Source organism: Bos javanicus, chromosome 18 (assembly GCF_032452875.1).
Source record: "Bos javanicus breed banteng chromosome 18, ARS-OSU_banteng_1.0, whole genome shotgun sequence".
Classification (NCBI taxonomy): Eukaryota; Metazoa; Chordata; class Mammalia; order Artiodactyla; family Bovidae; genus Bos; species Bos javanicus.
This window is the reverse complement of record NC_083885.1, coordinates 25,395,588-25,420,842: the sequence shown is the minus strand read 5'-3', so window position 1 is coordinate 25,420,842 and position 25,255 is coordinate 25,395,588. Positions and strand designations below refer to the sequence as shown.

The following is a 25,255-nucleotide window of genomic DNA, read 5'->3' as shown; positions in this document are numbered from 1 at the left end:
ATCAATTTCTAACCAACCAGTACTTAAGTCAGGGAAAAATGTTTTATTTTTTAAGGAAAGAAATTAAGTCTATCTTAATTTGGATAGACTTATCTGGAGGGATAAGAAAATAGTATTCTAAGTTTCTTGAGAAGCCAAAGTTTTTGCAACTCTATGGCAGAAATTAGTTTCATCCACGAGATAAAATGATCCAGCTTCATTGGCCATTAAAAAGAAAACCTGCAACGTTCAGTCTCATATATACTACTCTCAGACCTGCAGTGTGCTGCCATATTAGGAGATACACAATTTATAAAGCTTTCTCCCAAGAGAAGTCCATATTTCTTCTAGTCTTGGGACAAATTTTTACTTCCAAATGAGACAACTAGCTAATTCTCTGAGATTATCCCCATTTTCAAATGCAAAGAACACAATTATTGAAGAATAGGAAGGGGAATGAACTCAAGTCCTAGTTTCTTTTTGTCCCAGTCTTGGTTTCAGTTTTCTTGCCTGTGAAATGGAAATTATAACAGTAAAAACTGTTGTGGGAATCAGATGATAGGCTTTAAAATGAAGTGCTCTGGAAATTAAGATTTTTTAAGTCCTGAAAAAATCATCTTAAGGACATAATTTGGAGCAGACTATCTGTGTAATTGATACTACTTTCTTTAAATCAGTCCCCAAGTTGGGCACTAGAAGACTAACTGGCATTGTTCTCCAGTCCCACTTATTTTTGACTATGTGGTGCCACCAAAAAAGCCTCATTCTTCCAGGTTTTAATTAAGGCCTAGTCAACTAGAAGGCCCTGCAAAGGGAAGGTTCCCAACAAAAGCAACGGCTGTTTAGGGTCCAGTTTTCCATCCTGGACAAAAATCCAGACCTGCCCTTTCCATGGGCCCTCTTCCTCTAATTTGTCTCTTTCCAGTGAGCAGTTTAGTAAAATGTCATAAACAATTCCAGGATGCTGTACAGCCTTGCTAAAAGGGTGCTTTAGAAACTATCCTTATGGCAGGCAAAGTTTAGTTTGACTTTGTTGGATCACTTCTAAAACCCATCCTAAGACCTTACATATGGGATGGGAGGCTATATTATTTATTTATTTTTAATTGGAGGGTAAGAGGCTATTCTAGTCAAGGCTATGGTTTTTCCAGTGGTCATGTATGGATATGAGAGTTGGACTATAAAGAAAGCTGAGCGCAGAAGAATTAATGCTTTTGAACTGTGGTGTTGGAGAAGACTCTTGAGAGTCCCTTGGACTGCAAGGAGATCCAACCAGTCCATCCTAAAGGAGATCAGTCCTGGGGTGTTCATTGGAAGGACTAATGTTGAAGCTGAAATTCCAATACTTTGGCCACCTGATGAGAAGAACTGACTCATTGGAAAAGACCCTGATGCTGGGAAAGATTGGGGCCAGAAGGAGCAGGGGACGACAGAGGATGAGATGATTGGATGGCATCACCGACTCAATGCACATGGGTTTGGGTGGACTCCAGGAGTTGGTGATGGACAGGGAGCCCTGGCGTGCTGCGATTCATGGGGTCACAAAGAGTCAGACACGACTGAGCAACTGAACTGAACTGAACCGAAGAGGCTATTATTTATTTTTATTTATTTATTGTTTTATTTTTGGCTTGCTGGGTCTTTGTTGCTGAACGAGGGCTTTCTCTAGTTGCGATGAGCAGGTTTCTCATTGCAGTGGCTTCTCTTGTTGCAGAGCATGGGTTCTAGGGCATGTGGGCTTCAGCAGTTGTAGCATGTGGGTTCAGTTGCACTTCCTGGGCTCTAAGAGCACACTCAATAGTTGTGGCACTTGGGCTTAGCTGCCCCATGGCATGTAGAATCCTCTGAGACCAGGGATCAAATCCATGTGCCCTGTACTGGCAGGTGTATTCTTAACCACTGGATCACCAGAGTAGTCCAGATAAGAGGTCATTATTTAGATTAATAACAAAAATAAGTCTAAGGGTATTTTCCCAGCTCAAAGGGTAAAAATCATATGGCCACAAAATGTTCCTGATCTAAACTGGATTAATTCCAAAGAGCTTATACTATGACTATGAGAAGGAAGCTGATTGGGTTAGACATTGCTGCTGCTGCTGGTGCTAAGTCGCTTCAGTCGTGTCTGACTCTGTGCTACCCCACAGACGGCAGCCCACCAGGCTCCTCCGTCCCTGGGATTCTCCAGGCAAGAACACTGGAGTGGGTTGCCATTTCCTTCTCCAATGCATGAAAGGGAAAAGGGAAAATGACATGACTCTCAGCAACCCCATGGACTGCAGCCTACTAGACTCCTCCATCCATGGGATTTTCCAGGCAAGAGGGTTAGACATCATAAGGGTATAAAGCAGCAGGAAATGAACATCTGAAGGAAAGCAAAGAATCCTAACCTCTCGCACTCAAGTAGAAGTGGCCCAACTCTGCTTCCTCTAGTGGATTTAATCTCCCCTTATATCTGATAGCTTTCTATAACAAAAGATAAGTACTAAATATCGAAAACAAATATGCCTACAAATTACAAGATAAAGGTAAAGTGAGAGGAGTCAAGCCAACATTTAGGATTATATGAAAGGAACAGAATTCCTACAAAGTTCCTAAAGCTTAAATGCAAGGTAAAAACCATCACTGATAACAATATAAAAACTGAGCCAAAGATGTGGCTGGGGCCGGAGCAGAGCCTAAAAAAGAAAAAGAACACATGTAACCTCTGGGTGGAAAATTAACATGAACTTAAAACTTGAGGGGAAAAAAATAGCTGAGGTCCACTTGTGTTTTCCTATTTCTGAATCAGTTTGTAAACCTGATGTTGCAGATTTGGCACCATGTGGTTCAGCCCAAGGAATAATTACTGGGCAAACCTACTTGAAAAATGAGTATGCACCACCCACTTGCCAAAATCACCCGCTGCTACCCGCTTCTGTCCAGGTCTCCACAGTACTCACGTGGTTGAGGAACTTGCTGTCCCGTGTGGCCCAGCCGATCTGCATGACGCCGGAGGTGACCACGGTAACTTCATAGTACCATACCCCAGCGTCCACACAAAAGGTGCAACGCACACTTTCGAAAGAAGAAGCATCACAGCGAGCCTGGCAAAATCAAAGGGCATGGCAGCCCACCATCAATGCCTGAAGACCACCAGAGATAACAGACTGCTCAGAAGGTCGAATCTATCCTTTCTCATTACAGCTCCTGCTGGACTACTGTCTCCTTCTCTGTGCATCCTCAGTGACAAAATATACAAAACTGAAGGAAGGATGGTATTTTACAGTTTAGTTTCCATGGAGTTCCAGATTGAAAGGACTGGAAGACCTCAAAGTAAGAATTAGTGAAGGCTACTGGCTTCATTTTTAATTACTTACAGAGTTTTGCTCTCATAGTAGAATCTTTTACAAATGCATAAACACTGCCTTAACCTGTACTTGTTAGGGAGGGAGATGAGGGAGAGGATATTGAAGGGTATAAGATGGAGTACCTAAAAATAAGCTAAAGCAGAAAACTACATAAAGCATTTGGTAAGATGTAAGATCAAAGGGCTGTCTGCAGCCATTCTTCAAACAGCTCTTTAATCTTGACATGTCTAGTGCCTAAAGCAGCTGTATATAAGCGGCTCTTTCATTAACCTTCACCCCCCCTCCCCCCATCAGCAACATTTCCAACATGCAGGGAGAAGGTAAAGTGCTAGATTGAATATAACTGGTTATACAGGGATTAAAAAAGAAAGGGCCTCTTTTAGAAATACTAGTCTTTGTACCTTTAACTGCATAAAATAGAAGAGATTAAAGTCAGACATTTAAACAAGTCAATAAACATTATAGCACTTACTATATGTATAGGATCATGTGAGATAGGAATGAGTATATAATATCTCAGATACTCTCTCTTCTACCACTGCTACCTCTAACCACTCTCTGAGCATGTAGTAAACTTCCATCTATTTTGCAAGGATTGCTTTTGTTCAGAATCAGGGCATGAAAATGAAAACAAGATTTTCTCCCTAGAATGGTCCATCTATGGAAACTTTACCTCCAAGCCATGAGGCGAGATCTTCAGGTACTCGCTGACATCGTTGCTATTCAGCATGGCCTTAATGCTATTCAAGTCCACTTTCTCATAGGTCAGCTGCCTACCCTCTTTTAAAACTGCAAAAGAAGAAGTGGGCACATTTCTAAGGCAGGCTATTGTGGAAAAACTGTTGTCATCGCTGGCTGCCACTCTTGTTAATAAGTGGAGGTGCTCAAAAATGGCAGAATCAGTAGACATAACCTTAGCTTTGGGGCTGCATAGCCGTATGAAGATTAATTAGGCAAATTAGTAAAGGCAGCATAGGTAGGTTTATATTTCTGTTCCTTATTGTCATTTTTTTGCATGCAGCAAAATCCAAATGGTACTTTTTCAGAATTATTCTTTAACTGGCACTACACAGGCTGTGCACTGAGCAATTCCCCACAATGTTGCAGTAGGAGCAGGGGGACTGTGCTAACTATGGGGCAGGGGAAGTGAGGACAGAGCAGCAGTCTAGTTTTAGTTCTTGCAGCCCTTGGAGGAGAAAAAGAATAGTTGGGAGCAACTCTTAAGGTATAGATATGATTTGAGTTTTGAAGAGCAATGCTGGGATAGGGAAAAGAGTAGAGAGGGAATTCCAAGTTGAGAGGAACAGGCCCAGAGATAGAAGTGACTGGGAACTGCTTGTAAGACAGTGAAAAGAGTCTGTGTTGGGAAGAGTTGGATTACACAATAGTATCTGATTGGTGGCCTGGATGTAGCAGGAAACAGGAGACCAATAACAATGTCTGAATAGGAGAGCACTGCAATTAGAAGCATTCCTTCCATCTAATTGTCTGAAGAGTCCCTAGGATTCATTACCGCTAGAATACAGCCAACCTACCAGTAGAGGACTTTATATGGAAAAACTCACACTGTCACAAATGAAGACGAGTGATCCTATTTAAGAAGTGGATTTGGAAATGAAAACAGGCATTTTAATACAGGACAACTCCTACTTACAGAGATTGTCTAAACTCCACTGGGCACAGAAACCAACTTGACGTTTCAGATAATCAGGATCATCAGTCCAGGACTCCAATGTGACAAGCCGGTCACTAATACTGGATTCAGAAATAGTCAATTTATTTTCACCTGTTTGGGAAGACATAAACCTTAAATTAACCACGGAAGAGTAGGAGGATTTGCTGGGCAGATTGATGGAGGGAAGGAATACAGAGAGACGATTAGAGAATTTTGAAACTATACTAACGACAAAGCCCAAGAGCTCTATTTTCTAGAAGGTAGCAATATCATCACTAAATTTTCTAGCTATAAAAAGTGGCTAATCATGGTCACCAATTTTGATTCTTTAGTGAGAAAACAAACTGTTGCCTTTGTCACCATACTATAGACCTTGAGATGTTTATCTAGACAAATCAGAATGTATGCATGTTATTTATATAGCTGCATGACTTGCAGAAGCTTAGTTCCTCAACCAGAGACTGAACTTAGGGCCACAGCAGTGAAAGCCTAGTATCCTAACTACTAGGCCACCAAGGAACTCCCCAGAATGTGGGCATATCTGATGGGGTTCAAAGGCGTCAGCTCATCCAGTAACTAAGAAAAATTAACATTTTTAACAGGCAATATAGATCATTAGTCCAAGAAGTCACTATACCTACTTGTCTGTGCAAACTTTTCCAGTGCGATAAGTGCAAAAAGCATGACTGTGGGGTGGGACTGTAATTTCTGAAAGACAACAAAAGATAAATATATACATACATATATATATATATATCATTGCCCTTCTGGGGTGACAATTTCCTCTTCTTACCCATTGTGTGCTAGACTTTTGTTTTGGAGCAGTCATAAAAGTTTTACTCATTCAAGTCCTTGATTATCCACTTGCTACTATTGTTAGTAACTGACCATGATGGTCTCCTAAAATCTTATTTTCTTGTTCATTTACAGATATGGAAACATCAAAAGTATCTTGTTAAATGAACTATTTTACTTAGTAACATTTATATTTGTTAAATGAAAACTTTGTTAAATGAAATCATGCTGATTCTTACATTCATTTAAGCAAGCCAAACAGAAGCTTAGAAGTGTAGCTAAAAATGGCTTTTTTATTCAGAACCCTAAAAGGAATCATTCATCACTACCAGGTTCCAAAATTATAAATAATGAAATTAACAACTCATGGCTTCATTTTCAATCTGTTCTCAGAACCATTCATCACTACCAGGTTCCAAAATTATAAATAATGAAATTAACAACTCATGGCTTCATTTTCAATCTGTTCTCTGAAAGGAAGTCTACAAATACTGATTGTAGGTGGGCGAGAGCAACAAGTGAGCTCTTTCAGTTACAAGCTCTTTCAGCAACAAGCAAGCTCTTTCCGTTACACTTAAGTTCACATCACATGTGTTCACATTTGAAGAAAGGTCTATCTGCTTAACATCACATCTGCTCCCAGCCATCCCTCCCTAGTTATGTTGCTGCTGCTGCTGCTAAGTCACTTCAGTCATGTCTGACTCTGTGCGACCCCATAGACAGCAGCCCACCAGGCTCCCCGTCCCTGGGATTCTCCAGGCAAGAACACTGGAGTGGGTTGCCATTTCCTTCTCCAATGCATTAAAGTGAAAAGTGAAAGTGAAGTCATCCAGTCGTGTCTAACTCTTAGTGACCCCATGGACTGCAGCCCACCAGGCTCCTCCATCCATGGGATTTTCCAGGCAAGAGTACTGGAGTGGGGTGCTATTGCCTTCTCTGCCCTAGTTATGTTAGGAGCCTGCAAGAGAGCTCCAGAACATCACCTGGTTTCCATTCACTCTTCTGGTGCCCAACTGGGTTCTGCAAAGCTCTTCCCTGTTACAAGCCTGTTTAGCACTCTACTTCTTGCCATAACCATCTTCAATCCCTCTGTCTGGCTTTTCAGACCCTGAGCCCTCCCTACCTGGCTACTCAGTCTATATCCTCCCGTCTCTGAATACTGTCTTCTGATCAGACAATTCTCTGTAATATGCTGGGAACACAGCCATTTCTGGCTCTGGGCTTCTGCCAGTGATTTGCCTTTAGCCAAGAATCCCATTTTTAAAAAAACTTTATTTAAAAAAAATTTTTGGCTGCGTCATGTGGCATGCAGGATCTTAGTTCCCTGACCAGCGATCAAACCTGTGCCCTCTGCGTTGAGAGGGCACAGTCTTAACTACTAAACTGCCCGGGAAGTCCCGAAGCCCATTTTTCCTCTCCTGTGTGCATAATTAAATTCTCACCCTATGCTGTGACCCAGGTGAAGCTTTACCTTTATCAGGAAGTCTAGCTCCCACAATTCCCAGTCCCCATCACCCATACCTCCCACCTCCCAGTCACTTCTCAGAATTCCTGGCACTTGGTCTGAAGGAAGGGGTTTTGCCCTTGATCATATCCCACCATAAAGTAGAGGCTAATTATCTTGTCTGAGTAGTTTTGTTCCCTGAACTAATCAGGAAACTTCTTGAGGGAGAAGGACTGTTAGACTACTTCTGTATTTCTACAGTGCTTACTTAGCATAGTGTTAAATGCTTTAAGTACATATTATCTAGGTACTGAAAATATTTTTCAGATTTTGAAAAAGGCCAATGAATAGCAGTCCTGCAAAAAATGACTCTAAAAAATACAGACCAGACAAGCCTAGTCCAACAGTGCAAGAGATCTGACAGCATAGCCTTGGCAAACCACAAGCTTCACAGACCATATACCAAACAACAATAATTTCAAGAGCAGTAAGGGAGCATGCATTGGAGAAGGAAATGGCAACCCACTCCAGTGTTCTTGCCTGGAGAATCCCAGGGACAGGGGAGCCTGGTGGGCTGCCATCTATGGGGTCGCACAGAGTTGGACACGACTGAAGTGACTTAGCAGCAGCAGCAGTAGGGAGCAGGGAGGGATGGAGGAACAGAGAGATTTATATACACTGGGAAACTGACCTCACAGTTTCCTGGCTTGGAATGCTGTGTAATTTTGTTTCTATTGTGGAGGTTCCTACTACCATTTGGCAGACTCTAAGGATGCATACAAAAAAGCCAATCATAGCACCTATCTTATGACTAAATTTAAAACCAGACCGACTCAGCTGTTTTTGCTTGTAATAAATTCCTATCCTGCCCTTACTTTTTTTTTTTTTTTTAACATAGGAGGGAATAGATAAACACTCAGGAAACACCTGCAAATAAAATTTATAGCTGATTCCATTCTCTGTGCCATTGGCTAAGCTGGCAATGTTAGACAAATGCACAGTTCTAGATGACTAAGAATAACTAGCTTTGCTGTCTCACTTACCAGACACTGTAGCAAATATTCCAGTATTCCTGGGCTAAGTAAACCAATACTTGCAGGACCTAGACAAATGCAACAATCACTGGATATAATTAAATGTGTCATATTATTTGAATTGGTAACTAAGACCAACAAAATCATAGAACTCTTTCATCTAGTTAAAATTTATAAACTGTGTATATATGTATATATTAGATTCAATATCATATGAGCTTAGCCTTTTCTGTTATTTTTAATTTTTAAAGCAAATAAGCAAAGTTTTTTTTTAATCTTGGTATATGCTTTATTCTCAAAATTGATAAGATTCTAAAATTTATAAACAAATGCAAATGGCTACATATATAACAACCAAGACAAATTTGGAAAAAAAGAAAGCAAAGTTGAAGAATTCATGTTACTACTCATCTGTATCTTGGAGTATGTATAATTATGGCTGATTTTTGTTGCTGTATGACAGAAACCAACAAAACATTGTAAAAATTTAAAAAAAAATTTTTAATTAAAAAATAAAGATCCTGCGCCTGTACTCAGCAAGGTGTAATTAAAAAAGAAACTTATCAGTAGAGGTCCATTATCAGAAGAGACTTTGGGGAGAGACATTTTTACCAAAAAAAAAAAATAAATAAATAAAAGAAAGAAAAGTATTTCTTGTATTAATAGGAAAACTCTTTGTTTTAAATTTCCATCTTCCCCTTAATGTCAAACAACTTAAGGTTTTCCTTTCGGGAGCTTCCCAGAGTTACCTGCTAGTTTCTCTGCCAAGCAGCCTAGGACTGCAGATGTGTTCCTGTGTTTGGCAGGATGACCTGAGTCCTGGCAAGCTACTTCTCCATTTAGGTTGAGAATTTCAGTCAATTTTTGGAGTGCATCCTAAAAACAAAACATACAAGTGGATCTGATAAATATATGACTTAGGCTTTTTATCCCCAAGGTAATTCTTTGACACAAAAGTAATAACCAGGTGTTAAATTAACTCAGAATTACCATGCAAACATGATAAAATATACCCAAAGGATACCATTATTGATGGGAAATATTATTTGATAAATCTGAAAGTTTTCTTATATGAATTTCTAGATAACATTTCACTCAAAATGTACCAGTTGTATCAAATATATCCTATATACTCTTGGGTCATTAAACAGACTAAATCCACCCAAATGCCAATATGATTGATAACAATAGGGCCTAGTGATATTGAAATAGAAAGTTCCTTAAAAAATATTTTTTTTTTATCAATCAAGAACAAATATCACCAGAATTTTTAAGGCAAATTGTAATAGAAACCTCCTATAAGACTAAGCAAAGGTCAATTCATCAGTGACAAGATCAAAGACTTTTTCCCTTTGTCCATGTTTTTCCATGTTGGGCCTAAATATGTGGGGCTTAGACAAATGAAAAATGCCAGAATCCAAAATTTTTAAGAAAGGATTCCATAGACCATATGGAATAAGGCATTGAAAATTTGATACTTTTGTTCTAACTTGGAATAATCAAAATTATGCCAATATACCAATATTAAGACTCAAAAGTGCTTTTTGTATAATAGTTTTTTTCTCTTAATAGAAAATATTTAAAGAAAGTTTTGCCATGAGGAAATTGTTTTAGAGAGAGAATCAGCTTAGCAATTGAACATTCCCTTCAAATTTCAAAGAATTCCATTATAGATACCTGGGTTGGACCCATACACTCTTACAGAAAAACCCAAATGAACTTTTTGGCCAAGCCAATATAAATGCTCCCATTTTTGACATTTTAAAAATTTTAAACTAAAGTTTTTGAGTAAACTACTTATAGATAGAGGATGTAACAATTCATGGGTAATAAAAAACATGTTTATACAATGAAATTAATATTAAATAAAACAGACTCAAAATACTATATATAAAGAGGAAATGCATTATACCAAATGTTCTTTGTGGTCATTCATCCTGTGTTTAAGCACAGATGTCAGTTTCATAAAAGATAATTATTAACTTACTTTAGTAGGCAATGGACATTCATCTAGTAATAATGTTATAACAGCTGGTCCCAGTGGATCTTCCAATGGAATAACTCTAATTAAAGACTGGACAACGTCTAACCATCCTTCATCTAAGAGCAAATCAAGAAGATTATATGATAAAGTCGCTATTTTTAAACTGTGAAAATATATAACTTATAACACAAGATGACTTCACATTAAAATAGAACCATTCTTGGAGAATAGAAACATCCTATAGCTTTTAAGCAGCTAGTATCTGGCATGGACATGGTCATCAATTGCTGGTTATCATGGTAGAAACAAAAATCCTAATTTACAGGAATCTGGTGATTTAGGGGTATCTTTATTTGAAGAAAATTCAAGCTATGTTTCTGGGTTCTCAAATTATGATTAAAAGTTTCCAGCCTTTATTTATGACACAGGAGTTAACTGAGAAAATTAAGTATCTAAAACAGTTGGCTCTATTTTCTGAATGACATTTAGAAAATTGAGGAACAAAAAATCATCTTCCTCATTCTAGAAGAGTTATAGTCAAAGATCTGTCAGTGCCAAAATAATTTTAATAATTCCAGTGAGATAAAACCATTACTAAAAGATGCAGTATATACTCAGAATACAATACAGTGCTTTTAATTATTGCCCTTGTGCAGGAAAATTTCCATAGACTAAGGGCTTTTTTCCTCATCATGTATGTTAAGTATTTTTGAAGTATTTTTTTTTAAGTGGCTACATTTCTTCATGATCATTAATTAATCAATTAGGAATACTTTTTAAAAACTTAAAAAATACCTGTTTCTGCCATTTCGTGCAATGTAATCATTGAATAGGGAGGTTCCTGATCACTGAAAAATAAACATTCAAGACATCAAACTTGAAGAAATAAGAAATGACAATTTCAAATAGAAGTTCAAACTGGAAGTATGGGGGGTAGAAAGAGAAAGAAAGGAACACGAATGAATGTAGAGAAAGATGGAGGAGACAACCAGAGCTATAATCTTTAAGGACAAATGCACACCACATGTACTTATTTCCAAGGTCACTGTCCATGACAGCCCACAAACATGAACAAAATGGGCAGAAAAGCACATGAAAGGACCACCGTGTGGCCTGAAGTCAAAGCACAGGACTAACACTGAGAGCCAGAGCCCACTTTCAGTTTTACCTCTAACAGCCCAATGCCAATAGAGACAAGGCAAGGAGACCAACATCATCTTCCTCATACATACCTCAAGAAGTGTCAGGAAGGCAAATGCAATCCCAAATGAGGACTTACAGAAGCAAGGGCCTACATAACACCTTCGTTTTTAGGTGGTGTTCTGGTAAATATCACTATATGCTTAAACTTCATAAAATGAGGTTAGAAGGAAAAGAAACCAAACTTAATTAGTCATTGCTCTAAAATGGCATTTTCCTCTTAATTCAGTGGATTTTCAAACTGTAATCTCAGGAATTCAAAGAGATGCTTTAGGGGAAATTTAAAAATGAAGGAAATCTATTCCACCAAACTGATCATCTAATTATTTAAAGAATATACTCACTGCTTATATTCACAGAGCCATATATTGTGGCTCTCTGTTTCACTGTGAAAAAAGAAAAAAAAACAAATATTGTCTTCAATCATTTAATCCTCAGAATAACCTTGCAATATGGGAATTACTCAGTTCATGTCAGGTACTCATTAGGTGCCAGTGTTGGACGCATCCTATTCCTTTTCAAAACAAGGGAAAATTCTTATTTAAAAAAATTGTATTAAATGATATAACTAACTAATACAAACACTGCTCTGGGGCAATCTGGCAATAATGAAATTAAGTATGCATATATTCACCAGTGCTAGAGAAATAATTACACAGGTACATATGAGGCTATTTGCTGCAATGCTATTTGTACGAACAAAAATTCAGAAGTAGTAACCTAAGTGACTGTCACCACATTATTGGGTAACAAAATATAGTGCTTTTGAGCATACAACAGAATACTCCGTAGCAGTCTCAAACACAATGTTGAGAGGAACTAAAACCAAAGAGATTTCTTTCATCGTTAATTTTAAAAATCATATACAAAACAATATATATAAGCTTCCTACACAGACATAAACATATGTCAGGCAGATTAGAACATACCTTAAATTCAGAAGAATGGTTACCCACTGATATTTGGATGTGGGAGGTAAAAAGGGACAATGTGATTAGGGAAGGGCAAAATAATAAAAATGACAAGGTCAGTGACCAGTAAGGAATATGAGTACCTGAATTCTATACAGACACACTTAAAGGACATGCACATTCCTACCCTCAAACAAATAATATAAAGACCTCCCTAGTGGTCCAGTGGTTAAGAATCCGCCTTGCAGTGCAGGGGCTGTGGGTTTGATTCCCAGTTGGGGAACTAAGATCCCACATGTCACCGGGCAACTAAGCCCGTGGGCCGAAACAACTAAGACCCAATGCAGCCAAACAAATAAAACATAAATACTATATATAAAAAAAGATGACGACAAAAATTCTTTGTGGAACAGAAACAGAGCAGGAACTTGTGGCGGGAGGCAAATGCTAAAACCATAAGATCACTAAGCTCTGGGCCAGGAACTAGACAGAGGTCACCAGGAGCTTTACACCTGCAAGGCAGGTAAGGGGGACCAAAGCCCCACTGTTGCAAAGGATGGAGCAGATTTATCAAATCAAGTGGGAACAGCATTCCCCTCTCAGTGAAAGGAGTTGAAAAGCTCTAAATAGTAGCCTGGGCTGCAGCTGACATAAAGTTGCAAGTCTCCAGTGACAGAAAAAGGCAGAGAAAGCCAGGCAGCAGGGCCTGGGCTTCCTAGAGTGGGGTGGGGCCTCAGAACCACCACTTTTAGGCTCAGTTGTAGCCTGAAGGCCCCTGGGCCCCAGATGGAGACAACAAAAGTGACAGAGAGAAAGGGAGAAAAAGAGAGAACACGCACACACACACACACAGAAAAAACTTCCATCGAGAGGAGCCTGCAAATTAAAATTCCAAAGTCATGAGAATAAGTAACATTAATACCATCAGCGATCTGAGGATATAATACTAAGAAAAAAAAGCAAAAGAGTTGAACTTCAGAATGATTTTTAAATTAAGTATATATTTCAAGTGTATTTCCTATAGCAACGCTCTCACTATGCCATTAGGAACCATGCTGTCCTCTCAAATCAAGGTCATTCTCTTGTAAGTAACAAGAGGAGAACAATAAATATTAAGATCGTTTTATAAATGTGATATCTGCATACATCCTTTTACACATATTCTTACTAAGCCCATCTGTCTTGTCTTCTATGTTTTAATAGCCTTATAAACTTTGTAGGTTAGCAAATTCTTTTCTCTATAGCAGTTTCTCAAAAAAAAAGCTCTGTAACTATGTTTACAAACTCTCTGAACCTGATTTTGCCATTATGTTCTCCAACATGTCCCTTTATAGTTGTTCTGCACCTGCCAAATTTTTCCATTTTCAGAAGAGTTTTCACTGTAATTCAGTAAAAACAGGTTTAAGGTAAAAGTTACCCTATTATTCAAGTGTACACTACTTGCCTCGTAAGTCCACTTGTAATGTGTAATACTGTTGTGAAGCTTAGAAATAAAGCTCCTGCTTTGCCCCTACACTCTCTTAACCACCCTATAAAAAATATGTGGAAGTCTATTCTGTACCTGTTTTCCCAATGGGCTTAAATAAGACTGCTGTGGTTTACTTCCTTATTTGGGAAGGACAATTTTTCATTACAATTTCACAGCATGCTTTAAATGTCACCATGAAGAAACTTTACATAACAGTTTCTAGACCTGTGCTTGAATTTAGGGGATGTATGTGGCATAGATTTATATTAAATATATTTCCTATAAACATATTAAAATGATATTAAAATCAGATACCAGAACTACTTCAAAGGCAGGTTTTAATAACTTAGGAAGGCCTTTCTGAGATGGTTACAGAGCATATTTGTAAGAATATTTCCTAGCATGCTCTATAGCAGAAAGAAAATGTGCAAAATAAATTTATTTCTATGAGGACAAAAAAAAACCCTCAAAATAATATGCACAGGTATATCTTGGTTTATGCTATTATTTTTCAGGAACTAAACAAAACTGTTTTCTCATAAATGTGATTATCAATATTTAGATACTTAAATATACTGGCAGACCCTGAAGCAAAAAGAACCCAGACAGAACTTAAAAAAAAAAAATCTATCCTCTATTGAGGACATGTTCTGTACAAGGCACCATTTGTATCTGTGCTCAGCCACGTCCTCTTTTTGAACCATGGACTGCAGCCCACCAGGCTCCTCTGTCCATGGAATTCTCCAGCCAAGAATACTGGAGTGGGTTGCCATTTCCTTCTCCAGGGGATCTCCCTGACACAGGGATAGAACCTGAGTCTCTTGTGTCTCCTGTATAGGCAGGTGGATTCTTTACCACTAGCGCCACCTTACTAGATGATTTATATATATTTTCTCATGATAATCCTTGTCAGAAAGGTATTATTTTCTTTTCATAGATGAGGAACCTGAGGCTTAAAGAAGTGATTTGCTCAGTGTCATGTAGCTAGTCAAGGGGCTGGGCCAGAATCTGAACCTTTGTTCACTACAGTTCTAAAACTTACTGCTACTTTCTGTGCTATACGGTTGAGTTAAAGTACTTCTTTCAACTTGAACAATGCCCTTTAATCTCAGTTATTCAACCTGGGATTTTGCACTTAGACAAAGCAGGGGAAGAAACAAAACAGGGTACAGGTGTGTCCTGACGTTTCTTTCAATTTCCGTTTCCCAAATGGATCTAGGAGGGGCATCTAAGGGATATACTGGTAAAAGAGGGAGAAGGATAGAAACTCTCCTTGACCTACGTCCTTCCATTGCCAACAGAAGTTGTATGCAGCTACATTCTTGGTACAGTGGGGTCGCAAAGAATCGGACACGACTGAGCGACTGAACTGAATGTTCTTGGTAAAACAACTTATCTTGAATCTCCAGTTAGTACAGCAGATAGCCAAGCAAGATAAGAGTGAGTCTTCACAAAACCATTTCCTCTTGCAGGTTTCAACACAAACTCCATATTGACTACATTCCCCAATAGAGATCAAAGCTTTCATAGGTGTATTCTGCTACAGAAATGTTTAGACATTTCCAGGCTGGAGTAGATATTAGCAAGTAAAATGATCAAACCTTATAATTTACTCTCATGAGAAATGAAATAGTCTCCCCCTATGAGTAATGAGGCTTGGCAGATATATCTTAATGCACTGAAGGAGTCCAAGAGTTATGATTCCTGGCATAAGGCTTTTCATTAGATAGGAGGTGACCGTGAGCCAGATACTTACTTATCTACAAGAGTCCGTATGACTGCCAGTGTGTCCAGCACTAGCCCGTCTACATTTTGTTTTTTTCTCCTTGGCTCATGAGGTCCTCGGCCTCTCCTTGGTGGCCGAACAGGGTCCCGGGGCTGGCTCCTCATGTCAGCGGTGGGTACTGCGCTGTTATCGGCCTGTTGCTGCTGGGTGTCAACACTGTCTTCTGCTCCACTGTCGTCTCGGCAGATACAGGAATTGCCCATGGTCGCAGTGGCACTTCTAGTCCCCAGGAAGCGGGCTATGTGCTCCTCAAGAGTCAACAGCAGACCCTGGCCAAGGCTTCTGCTTGCTAAGAACACGGCCCAGCCAAAGACAATCATTTAGATAGTTTTCAGTTTTCCAAGTACTGTTTTCATAATCTGGAGTTGAGGAACTTGCATCCTATTTGTTTTTAACAACTGAATGCTGAAGAAAGTTGCAGAGCTGATCTCCAACATTATCAATTATAAGGAATCCTGGTCATCCAGTGGCAGTTCTAAAAGAGAAAAGGAAAATGAGTCAAAGGTTTCTTGGCTACTCAATTACTCAAACTTTCCTAGTTTGATTTTATAGATATTAGGACTACAGTGAAGAATCATCTTTGGTTATTTTTATAGGCTTCTGATGCAAAGAGATGTCTTTATGTAAGAATTAACCAGTGATTTCTTTTTATCATTACAGTATAAAGTTGGTTGCTAAACCACATCCTTGTAAACTACAGGCGTTACAATAGATTTTTTTTTAATGTATGTTTCTATCCATATAGAAATACATTAGAAGAATGTACGCAATTGCTTTAAGGGCTCCTTTTGTGGATTAAAAAAAAAAAAACACTATTTTTTGAGTGTATGAGAAAATTTAATATATTTCAAATAAAATATCTAATTATAAATGTCTGTTGTTTAAAAAAAGTTATGATACAATGTGATAGCACCCACTTGATAACAAGAATAATACAAGGATAGTGTTCCGTTTAAATGACCAAACTGCATAGATTTCCCATTTGGAGGACACTTGAGAATTCACAGAGATAACACAAGTAGTTACAAAGTTTTTCCTTTATGAAAGCAAGACTTTGTTTGGGGAAGGTCAATATATATCACAAGGTTACATTTTTCACAATGATAAGCTTGCTGCACATGTCTGCTGCAAGGTTAAGAATAGGGAAGCACCAATGACTCGATGGATGTTGAGTCTGAGTGAACTCCAGGAGTTGGTGATGGACAGGGAGGCCTGGCGTGCTGCGATTCATGGGGTCGCAAAAGTCGGACACGACTGAGCGACTGAACTGAACTGAATGATCTTTGTCTGAAAATACGAAGCACCAGGCTACCAGGCACCAGGTCAGCACTGGGAGAATAAAGAACAAGATACAGTCCCCACCCTCCAGAAATTTGTGGATGGCCATTCTCATCCCACACAGCATGTTTATCATTAAAAAAAAAAAAAGCCTAATGATAGAGTCAGCCCTTCATTAAGTTGAGAAAATCTGGTTAGGTGTAAAAGGAAGTAAAGATTTGGAAGCAGGAGACTTAACACAGTAGCAAAGGATGAAAACAAAATCATGTGGAGACTTGAAGACCAGGACCTGTAAGGACACTAACAGACACATAAGGATTAGAGACTGGTATGGAGTCTCTATGCAACATTTGCTATTTACAAATAAATCCTATCTTGAGCAATGGCTTAGGGATAGATATAAATATTAATAAAATAACTTGGTGGGATTAGAAGCAAGAGAAAACTTGTTTCTGTTATTTTGGACAGATTTGCAGCAAATTCTTTCAAATATTTGCCCAGTTTAATTACTACTCATAAGAAAAAAAGGAAGGATTTTTATCTCCATAAAAATTCTTTATATATATAATACTTAATCTAATGTAATATGTAGAGAGAGGGGGAGGGGCAGGGGAGGGGAAGAAGGGGAGAGGAGAGGCAATGATAGACATTATCTCCCTCCAGAGTACCAAGAAATAAAAATTCTTTATATATATAATACTTAATCTAATATAATATGTAGAGAGAGGGGGAGGGGCAGGGGAGGGGAAGAAGGGGAGAGGAGAAGCAATGGATAGACATTATCTCCCTCCAGAGTACCAAGATAGCAACAGCTGAGCCAAGTATAAGACCACAGATGTTCTTGGTTCTTCCAAAAGAGTCAGGCCATCTTCAAAATTTGGAGATTGTACTGTAAAGGATGTGACTGAAGCATAGGTAGGAGAGTGATGCATGGATTCAGCTGAAAATAACCTTTTAAAAGAACACAGTGAGAGTTCCCTGATAGTCTAGCAGTTAGGATTCTGTGCTTTCACTGCTGTGGCCCAGGTTCAATCCCTAGTCAGGGAATAGATCCTACAAGGCGTGCGGCGTGGCCAAACATAAATAAATAGATAAAAGAGAACACACTCTAAACCAGCAAAGAGTGCAAGTAATACCATACCATTCCCATCACTGCAAGGATGGGAGTGAATGTGAGGAAAGCAGTGGATTAAAAAGACATTTGTAGACATGGAAAACCAGTGGGAAAGTATGAGTCATGATACACATGTGATGTGATGAATTAACTATCCAAGTAGAGGGAATGAGATTCCTATCACAATCACAAGATTCCTCCCCATATTTGAAAATTCCAAAAGGATAAAAAATTTTAATTTAAAAATAAATATATAAGGAAAATAAGTTTGTTGGATCTCAAATTCTTAAACTTTATTCCATCCAAATTATTCTTGCTAAGCCTTATTTAAACTGAATGTAGAATAATTCATGCACATTTCTATTTAGTACATTTCAAAGCAAATGGAAGAAATGGGTATGGGTATTTCTAAAAATCTGACTAATTTGGAAGAATTATATGTGATTTTTTTTTTCCTATTCCTAAATTGAACTGAAGTATAGTTCAGGTCAATTTCTTCCAAGAGAGTCATTTTCTTTAAATGCCCTAGAAAATGATGTCAGCTACAAAATTTGTTAAGGGAAGGAAATGTAAAAAAAAAACCAAAAGATTATATTTTCAATATTTTAAAACCAAAGACTTTCTTTTTTTAAGAACTAGCTATAAAGACCAGGTGCAAAGAAGTTAATTAGGTGGGAGAAGCCATGAGGCATTTCAAAGGAAAGACTATGAAACAAACAAGGAAAAAAAAATAAGAGCTGTTATCTTCAAATTTTTTAGCCATGATCTTTAAATGAGCATACAGAGTGCTCTTGAAGGTTAAAGCCAAAAGCAGGGCAATTAAGTGAACATAGTGTATGATCTTTCAGGTTTATTCAGGACTAAAACATGGATAGCTTTTCATCTGGAAAAGCATCACTCACGACACTTCTCAGAGACCAAACTGTGAATACTTTAGGCAAAGGACTGAGTGGTGAAGCTAAACAATTACACTTTATACAGCCCTGTTTTATCTCATTCCAAAAAGCATTATGTGGTTCACTTTCTACAGATCATTGTTTTAAGACAGTAACATTCAGCCTACCATCTCATACAGGACACCAGAGGCCACCTACAGTACAGGGCACAGGCTTTGCAGTCAGTCTGGGCGCAGGTCCCAGCCCTGTAATATTTACAGCTATGCATTCTAATTACGCTGACTATTGACACACTTCAAAACATGGAAGATAGTAACAGTTCTTACACCTCACAGTAGTTCTGTGAGGACTACTTGGAATAGTACCTGTAAAACATGGCATGGTGCCCAACACTTAAAAGGTTCCCCACATGCAAGATGTTTTTATCAAATGCGTACATAGCTAATCAGAAGTAACCAAATAATCTGGGAGTTGGGGGCTAGGAATAAGACCTGTCTTAATTATGAGGACTAAGATAACTAGCAAACTTACCTTTTATAGAACTCATCTACACTGCACTGAAACGATGTTTACTTATCTGTATATTTTGGGGAAAAAACCTTGGAAAAGAATGTAGCTTAACAATCAACCCCAAAGGTGACGGGCATTAAAATCACTTAGGTGTCTCTTAAAATACCAAGTCCTGGTTCTACTCCAAATGGGCAGCATCTGAATTTCTACGATGTGTTTTTCTTAAAGTCTCCTCAGATGATTCTGATGGTGGCCATGTCTGGAAATCACTGTGCTATGGAACCTAACACAAAAACTGGGACTGTACGCAGGACCTCCTGCCTGAGTGAAAGGACAAACTGGGAACACTAAAGAGTGATTCTTCTGGGGTCTAAAAAGTGAATCTCCTTTTCCAGAGAAATGAACTGAGGCTATCTTTGAATATATTCCTTTGGAGAAGTCAGTCAAAAACCCACCAGAATACAGTTACATCTAGTATGGATGATGTACAGTACACGTCAACACAATGGAGGAAGCAGTCCCCTGTATTTCCCACCACAGCCCCCTATGAAGCATCATACTGAACCACGATGGTACGCTGCTTATGGGTAATGTTATTCAAGGCCTGACAGACGTCATGGGATGGAAAATGAGTAAGACTAGAGATTATGTAAAGGCAACACACAGATGACACCACCCTTAGGGCAGAAACTGAAGAGGAACTAAAAAGCCTCTTGATGAAGGTGAAAGTGGAGAGTGAAAAAGTTGGCTTAAAGCTCAACATTCAGAAAACGAAGATCATGGCATCCGGTCCCATCACTTCATGGGAAATAGATGGGGAAACAGTGGAAACAGTGTCAGACTTTATTTTTCTGGGCTCCAAAATCACTGCAGATGGTGACTGCAGCCATGAAATTAAAAGACGCTTGCTCCTTGGAAGGAAAGTTATGACCAACCTAGATAGCATATTCAAAAGCAGAGACATTACTTTGCCAACAAAGGTTTGTCTAGTCAAGGCTATGTTTTTTCCTGTGGTCATGTATGGATGTGAGAGTTGGACTGTGAAGAAAGCTGAGTGCTGAAGAATTGATGCTTTTGAACTGTGGTGTTGGAGAAGACTCTTGAGAGTCCCTTGGACTGCAAGGAGATCCAACCAGTCCATTCTAAAGGAGATCAGCCCTGGGATTTCTTTGGAAGGAATGATGCTAAAGCTGAAACTCCAGTACTTTGGCCACCTCATGTGAAGAGTTGATTCACTGGAAAAGACTCTGATGCTGGGAGGGATTGGGGGCAAGAGGAGAAGGGGACAAGAGAGGATGAGATGGCTGGATGGCATCACTGACTTGATGGACGTGAGTCTGAGTGAACTCTGGGAGTTGGTGATGGACAGGGAGGCCTGGCGTGCTGCGATTCATGGAGTCGCAAAGAGTCGGACACGACTGAGAGACTGATCTGATCTGATAATACTTCACCTTAACTTTTAAGACTACTTAGGTCGCTGGGAGTTGGACATGACCGAGCAACTTCACTTTTACTTTTCACTTTCATGCACTGGAGAAGGAAACGGCAACCCACTCCAGTATTCTTGCCTGGAGAATCTCACGGACAGGGCAGCCTGATGGGCTGCCGTCTATGGGGTCGCACAGAGTTGGACACGACTGAAGCGACTTAGTAGCAGCAGCAGCAGGAGCATTAGATGGTCAAGTTAGTTTTGAAACAAAACAAAAAATCTAGTCACATAATTTAAGTATATACAACTATCAGATCTGCAACTGTGGCAACCATCAACTGATTTCATGATGGATGAAATTATTTTCTGATAGATGAAATGGCACTGGATGCCATTACTTAGTAGAAATACTTCTCTTACCATCTAAATGGTAATGCTTTTAAAATCATCTCAGTGTTCATAACCATTTTGCTGAAAGGACCTAATTACAATCAAACATTTCCTTTGCAAATCTACTTCTCTGAAGTGCAGTATTATTTTTATCCTCCCCTTTGAAAAAAAGAAAATAAAGGCTATTCTTTCCATTTCAGTATCATTTATGACTTATTCTCCATTTTATATATTTTAAAGCTGCTCTGAGAGGGGGAAAAAATCAAACTTGGGCTCTCAGTAAGGTTAGTGTTAAAGCAGTGAGGGCTGGTACTCAAAATACAGACCTCTACCATCATAAACAGCTCACCACAAAGACATCTGCCAACTGGTCTAACCCTCTCTAACAAATGGTCCAGGAATCAATGATTCATCTATTCAAATATTTGCTTGAATTCAATCATAATACAGCTTAGTAACTTTAAGAACATTTTCTTTTCTCTGAAAAATAAAATCTCAGGACTATGCTGCCAAGAAAGGAGAGGCTGGTTAAATGAAGGAAGAAAAACCAAACTTTGGGCATAAAATTACTATTGCTGTCATTTTCACCTTATTGTTCCAAAATAGTGAATGCAGCACTTTTTTCCAGTCCACCCCACAGAGGCTAAATTGTACAGCATGAACAATAACAATATATAATACACTGGAAATCTTAATGATTTTCTCTTCTTAAAAATTGTTTTGGAATTTTCTCCTAAGACAGTGAATGCATTTACAAGTGATAGCTTCTAGTGTGATGTTTACTATGCTCTTCCAATATTTCATTATGAAAAATTTCAAACATACAGCAAAGAAGGATTTTACAGTGTATACCTATATATCCACCACCTGGATTCTACTATTTACATTTTACTGTACTTGCTTTATCACATCTGTACACACCTTTATCCATCATCAATCCACCTTTTTTTTTCTTGATGCATTTCAAAGGCATCTATGTACTTCCCCCTTAAAAAATCAGCATGTATATCACTAACTGGCTTCAATATGTTTTCAGGTTACATTTACATAAAATGTACAGTTCTTAAGCATGTAGGCACTGAACTCTGTCTACTGCATATAGCTGTATAACCCTATCAAGATAGGGAAGCTTACCCCATACATTTGCTTTTAAAATATCCTGCTGGACACTCCAAAGACCACAATTTTCTTGTGTTTAAATGGGAGGTCAATGTGTAAAACTTGGAGGTCAACGAGATTATTTGGTAGCAAAATAAATAGGTAAGAAAGATGTATTGTATATCAAGAGTACACTGCCATTTGAAACAGAAACCACCTGAGGACATTTTAACAAGAGCATGTTTTGCCTCTAGAATCTAAGATATCTCAGAGCAAAGGGAAGGGAAAGACTGTGAAATATTTGGTTGGTGCTTCACTTTTCCCCCAAAAGGAAGGGCAGCTCTGATATTTTTACATGCCACTCAGGTGTTGAAAACTATTTGTCTGCAGTGGCACTGGGCACTTGAGGTTTAAGTCACATAAGGTATTCTTATCCGCTGGACTGTAACTTTCAAGTTGTCTGGGAAAAGCACTGAATGATTCTAATACTTCTCTTGTGCACTGAGGTTGGTTTAAGAAAGTGCATTTTTGAGGGAAAAGTAGACAATTTTTTTTGGTTGAACTGTTGGAGGAGTACTTAGGGTAGGACAGAGTAAGGGATTACCAAAAGCAAATGACAGTAAAAAGGAGAGAGGCGAAAAAAAATAAGGAGAAATGAATAATCCTGCCTGGTCTCAAAGGCTGAAAAATTTGCCTTGGACCCAAAAAGGAAACGCTAAGGAAGAACTGAGGTAAGTGCTAATGATAGCTGCCATCCAGAGGAGAAAAACAAATGTAATACTCCATACTATGGGGGATTTTCACCTCCAGAAGACCAAATAACAGGAAATAATATAGATGTGTCATCCAAACACATGATTCACAAATCTGAAAAGATTCTTCTGTTATAGAAAACTCTTTGCTGCTAAGAAAAGCAAACAAAAAGTAAATAGCATGAATAGCAACACCTTTCTCAATGAAATCTACTTAAAATGGTGTCTGAAACACTCAGTTGCATACTTGACCGTTTATCTACTGGAACCTAAGAGAAAAAGTGTTAGTTGTTCAGGTGTATCCGACTTTTTGCGACCACGTGGACTTGTAGCCCATCTAACAGATACTCAGTAAGTATTTTAAGTGAATTCATTCTAAAATCTGTAAAAAGTATTCTTTGAAAAGCTGAGAACACATCACTCAATAAATATGAATCCAATGCTAATATGCCAGGCACAGAGCAAAGATGAAAAAAGGTCCCTCATACTTTTCTTAAAGGGATGAAGGGCAGCCACAGACAACAGAGTGCCCAATCCATAATACAGCACCTGCCATAGAAGCCCATGCATATAGTGTCAGGCCCACCAGAAGGAAGCCTCTCACTCCACCATTTTTCCAGTGGAAAAGGAACTTAGTGAACATGCAAGTATCTGTACCAGAAAGTTTTTAGGTGACTATATATATTAGCCTTGGCAATAGGGGAATGAAGGATTTAGATCTGCACTGCAACACATTCGTGTCTTAAATGATAAGCCAAAATATTGTTGGTACATATACCCCTGACCATGCAGTTGAAAGGTTAACCGAAAGTCCATAAACTTAGTTGATAAAGATAACGGTAATGCTAATGAAAAATAAATAAAAGAGGAAGCACAATGAAAAACAAAGATCAATTCAAGATAATACTAATGATGACTCCCAAATAAGCACCTTTCCTGAATATTGTAAGAATCCCTATTCTGCACATGACATGGTAAGAAGCTTGTGTTGCTGCCAAGTGTCTCACGACAGTGCTTTCTGGGAAAACAAGGTATCAGAGACAACGTTATGCTAGTTTTAGTTCATGAACATCATGGTTTAGTGACCTGGTAAATTATTAATAACTAGCCTTTAGGTGCAAGTAAGTATGAACAACTATGAAGCAATAAGAATTGGGAAAAAAGAGCACATTTTCAACAAGGCGGGGCAGGGTAGGAGACATACTCTGAGAATCACTGCATTAAAGGAGCACAGAAAAGGAAACTTAATTCTTTAGGAGGTAGAAAGGGTAAAGAAAACAAACAAACAAACTAACACTGAAACATTAAACTGAGGTAATAATAAACCTGCCAAATAAGGTATTTCAAAACTTTCTACTTGATGTATACAAGACCCATGAAATTATGCTTGAAAACTATAATTTCAAGCAATAAGAAAGTTACATGCAGGGTTCATTCCTTAACAAACTTAAGGAGTGTATCAATCCTCTGCTGTCTCTAATACATTTTTAGTTTTCCAAAGCTTAGAGAGGGAGAAAGTGGAATATTCTCCAAGAGTTCACCACTACTTATTAGGTACTACCTCAGTTAGCCTTGTATATATCATAGTTATCTACAGTAAAAAAATGATTTTACATACTGAACCAGCAAGCATTCCCTCTTAAAACGGACATTGAGAGTAAAATAGAACAAATATGTACTTTTTTCTAATCATAAAGGTTGGCAAGAAAACTATTTCACAAGATAACATATTGAACAGATAAACCAAAGGGAACATAGTCACTTATTTGCATTCCTACAAAGTTGGGAAAGTCTCCTCAGGTTGTGGCCCAAGTTATGGCATTCACTATTTCTTAACTATTCTGTTTTTCAATTTTATAATTTGAATACCAGGAAAAACTATCCAAATTCAATGGGAAATGCTTTGAAAATGCCCAAATATTTGACGAGAAGCTAAATAGTTTACTACCCCACTCCATAACTCTTTTGAAATAGATTACTGGTTCCACTGTGGTTCCCGTCTGTGGTGTCTAATGACTTTTCACTTACTTTTGCAACCCTGTGACTGTCACATCCTACTTTACAAGAATTCCACCACAAAACAGAAATTTTCCAATTTTAAGTAACCTAGGTAAAGTATCTGCCTGCAACATGGGAGACCCAGGTTCAATCCCTGGGTCAGGAAG

At 38.4% G+C, this 25,255-nt stretch overlaps 1 protein-coding gene across 2 annotated transcripts in view; it reads right to left on the bottom strand.

The window, feature by feature from the left end:
• Positions 1–25,255, bottom strand: part of RSPRY1 (ring finger and SPRY domain containing 1) — a 37,323-nt gene that overhangs the window by 9,643 nt on the left and 2,425 nt on the right. For both annotated transcript variants that reach the window (XM_061387284.1, XM_061387285.1), the window contains exons 2-10: positions 15,594–16,098; positions 11,054–11,106; positions 10,262–10,374; positions 9,024–9,150; positions 8,284–8,342; positions 5,643–5,709; positions 4,981–5,112; positions 4,000–4,115; positions 2,919–3,062 (exon numbers count right to left, since the gene is read on the bottom strand). In XM_061387284.1, the coding sequence (XP_061243268.1) occupies positions 2,919–3,062; positions 4,000–4,115; positions 4,981–5,112; positions 5,643–5,709; positions 8,284–8,342; positions 9,024–9,150; positions 10,262–10,374; positions 11,054–11,106; positions 15,594–15,943 (1,161 nt within the window). In that variant the 5' untranslated portion in view covers positions 15,944–16,098. The remainder of the gene's footprint in view (positions 1–2,918; positions 3,063–3,999; positions 4,116–4,980; positions 5,113–5,642; positions 5,710–8,283; positions 8,343–9,023; positions 9,151–10,261; positions 10,375–11,053; positions 11,107–15,593; positions 16,099–25,255) is intronic.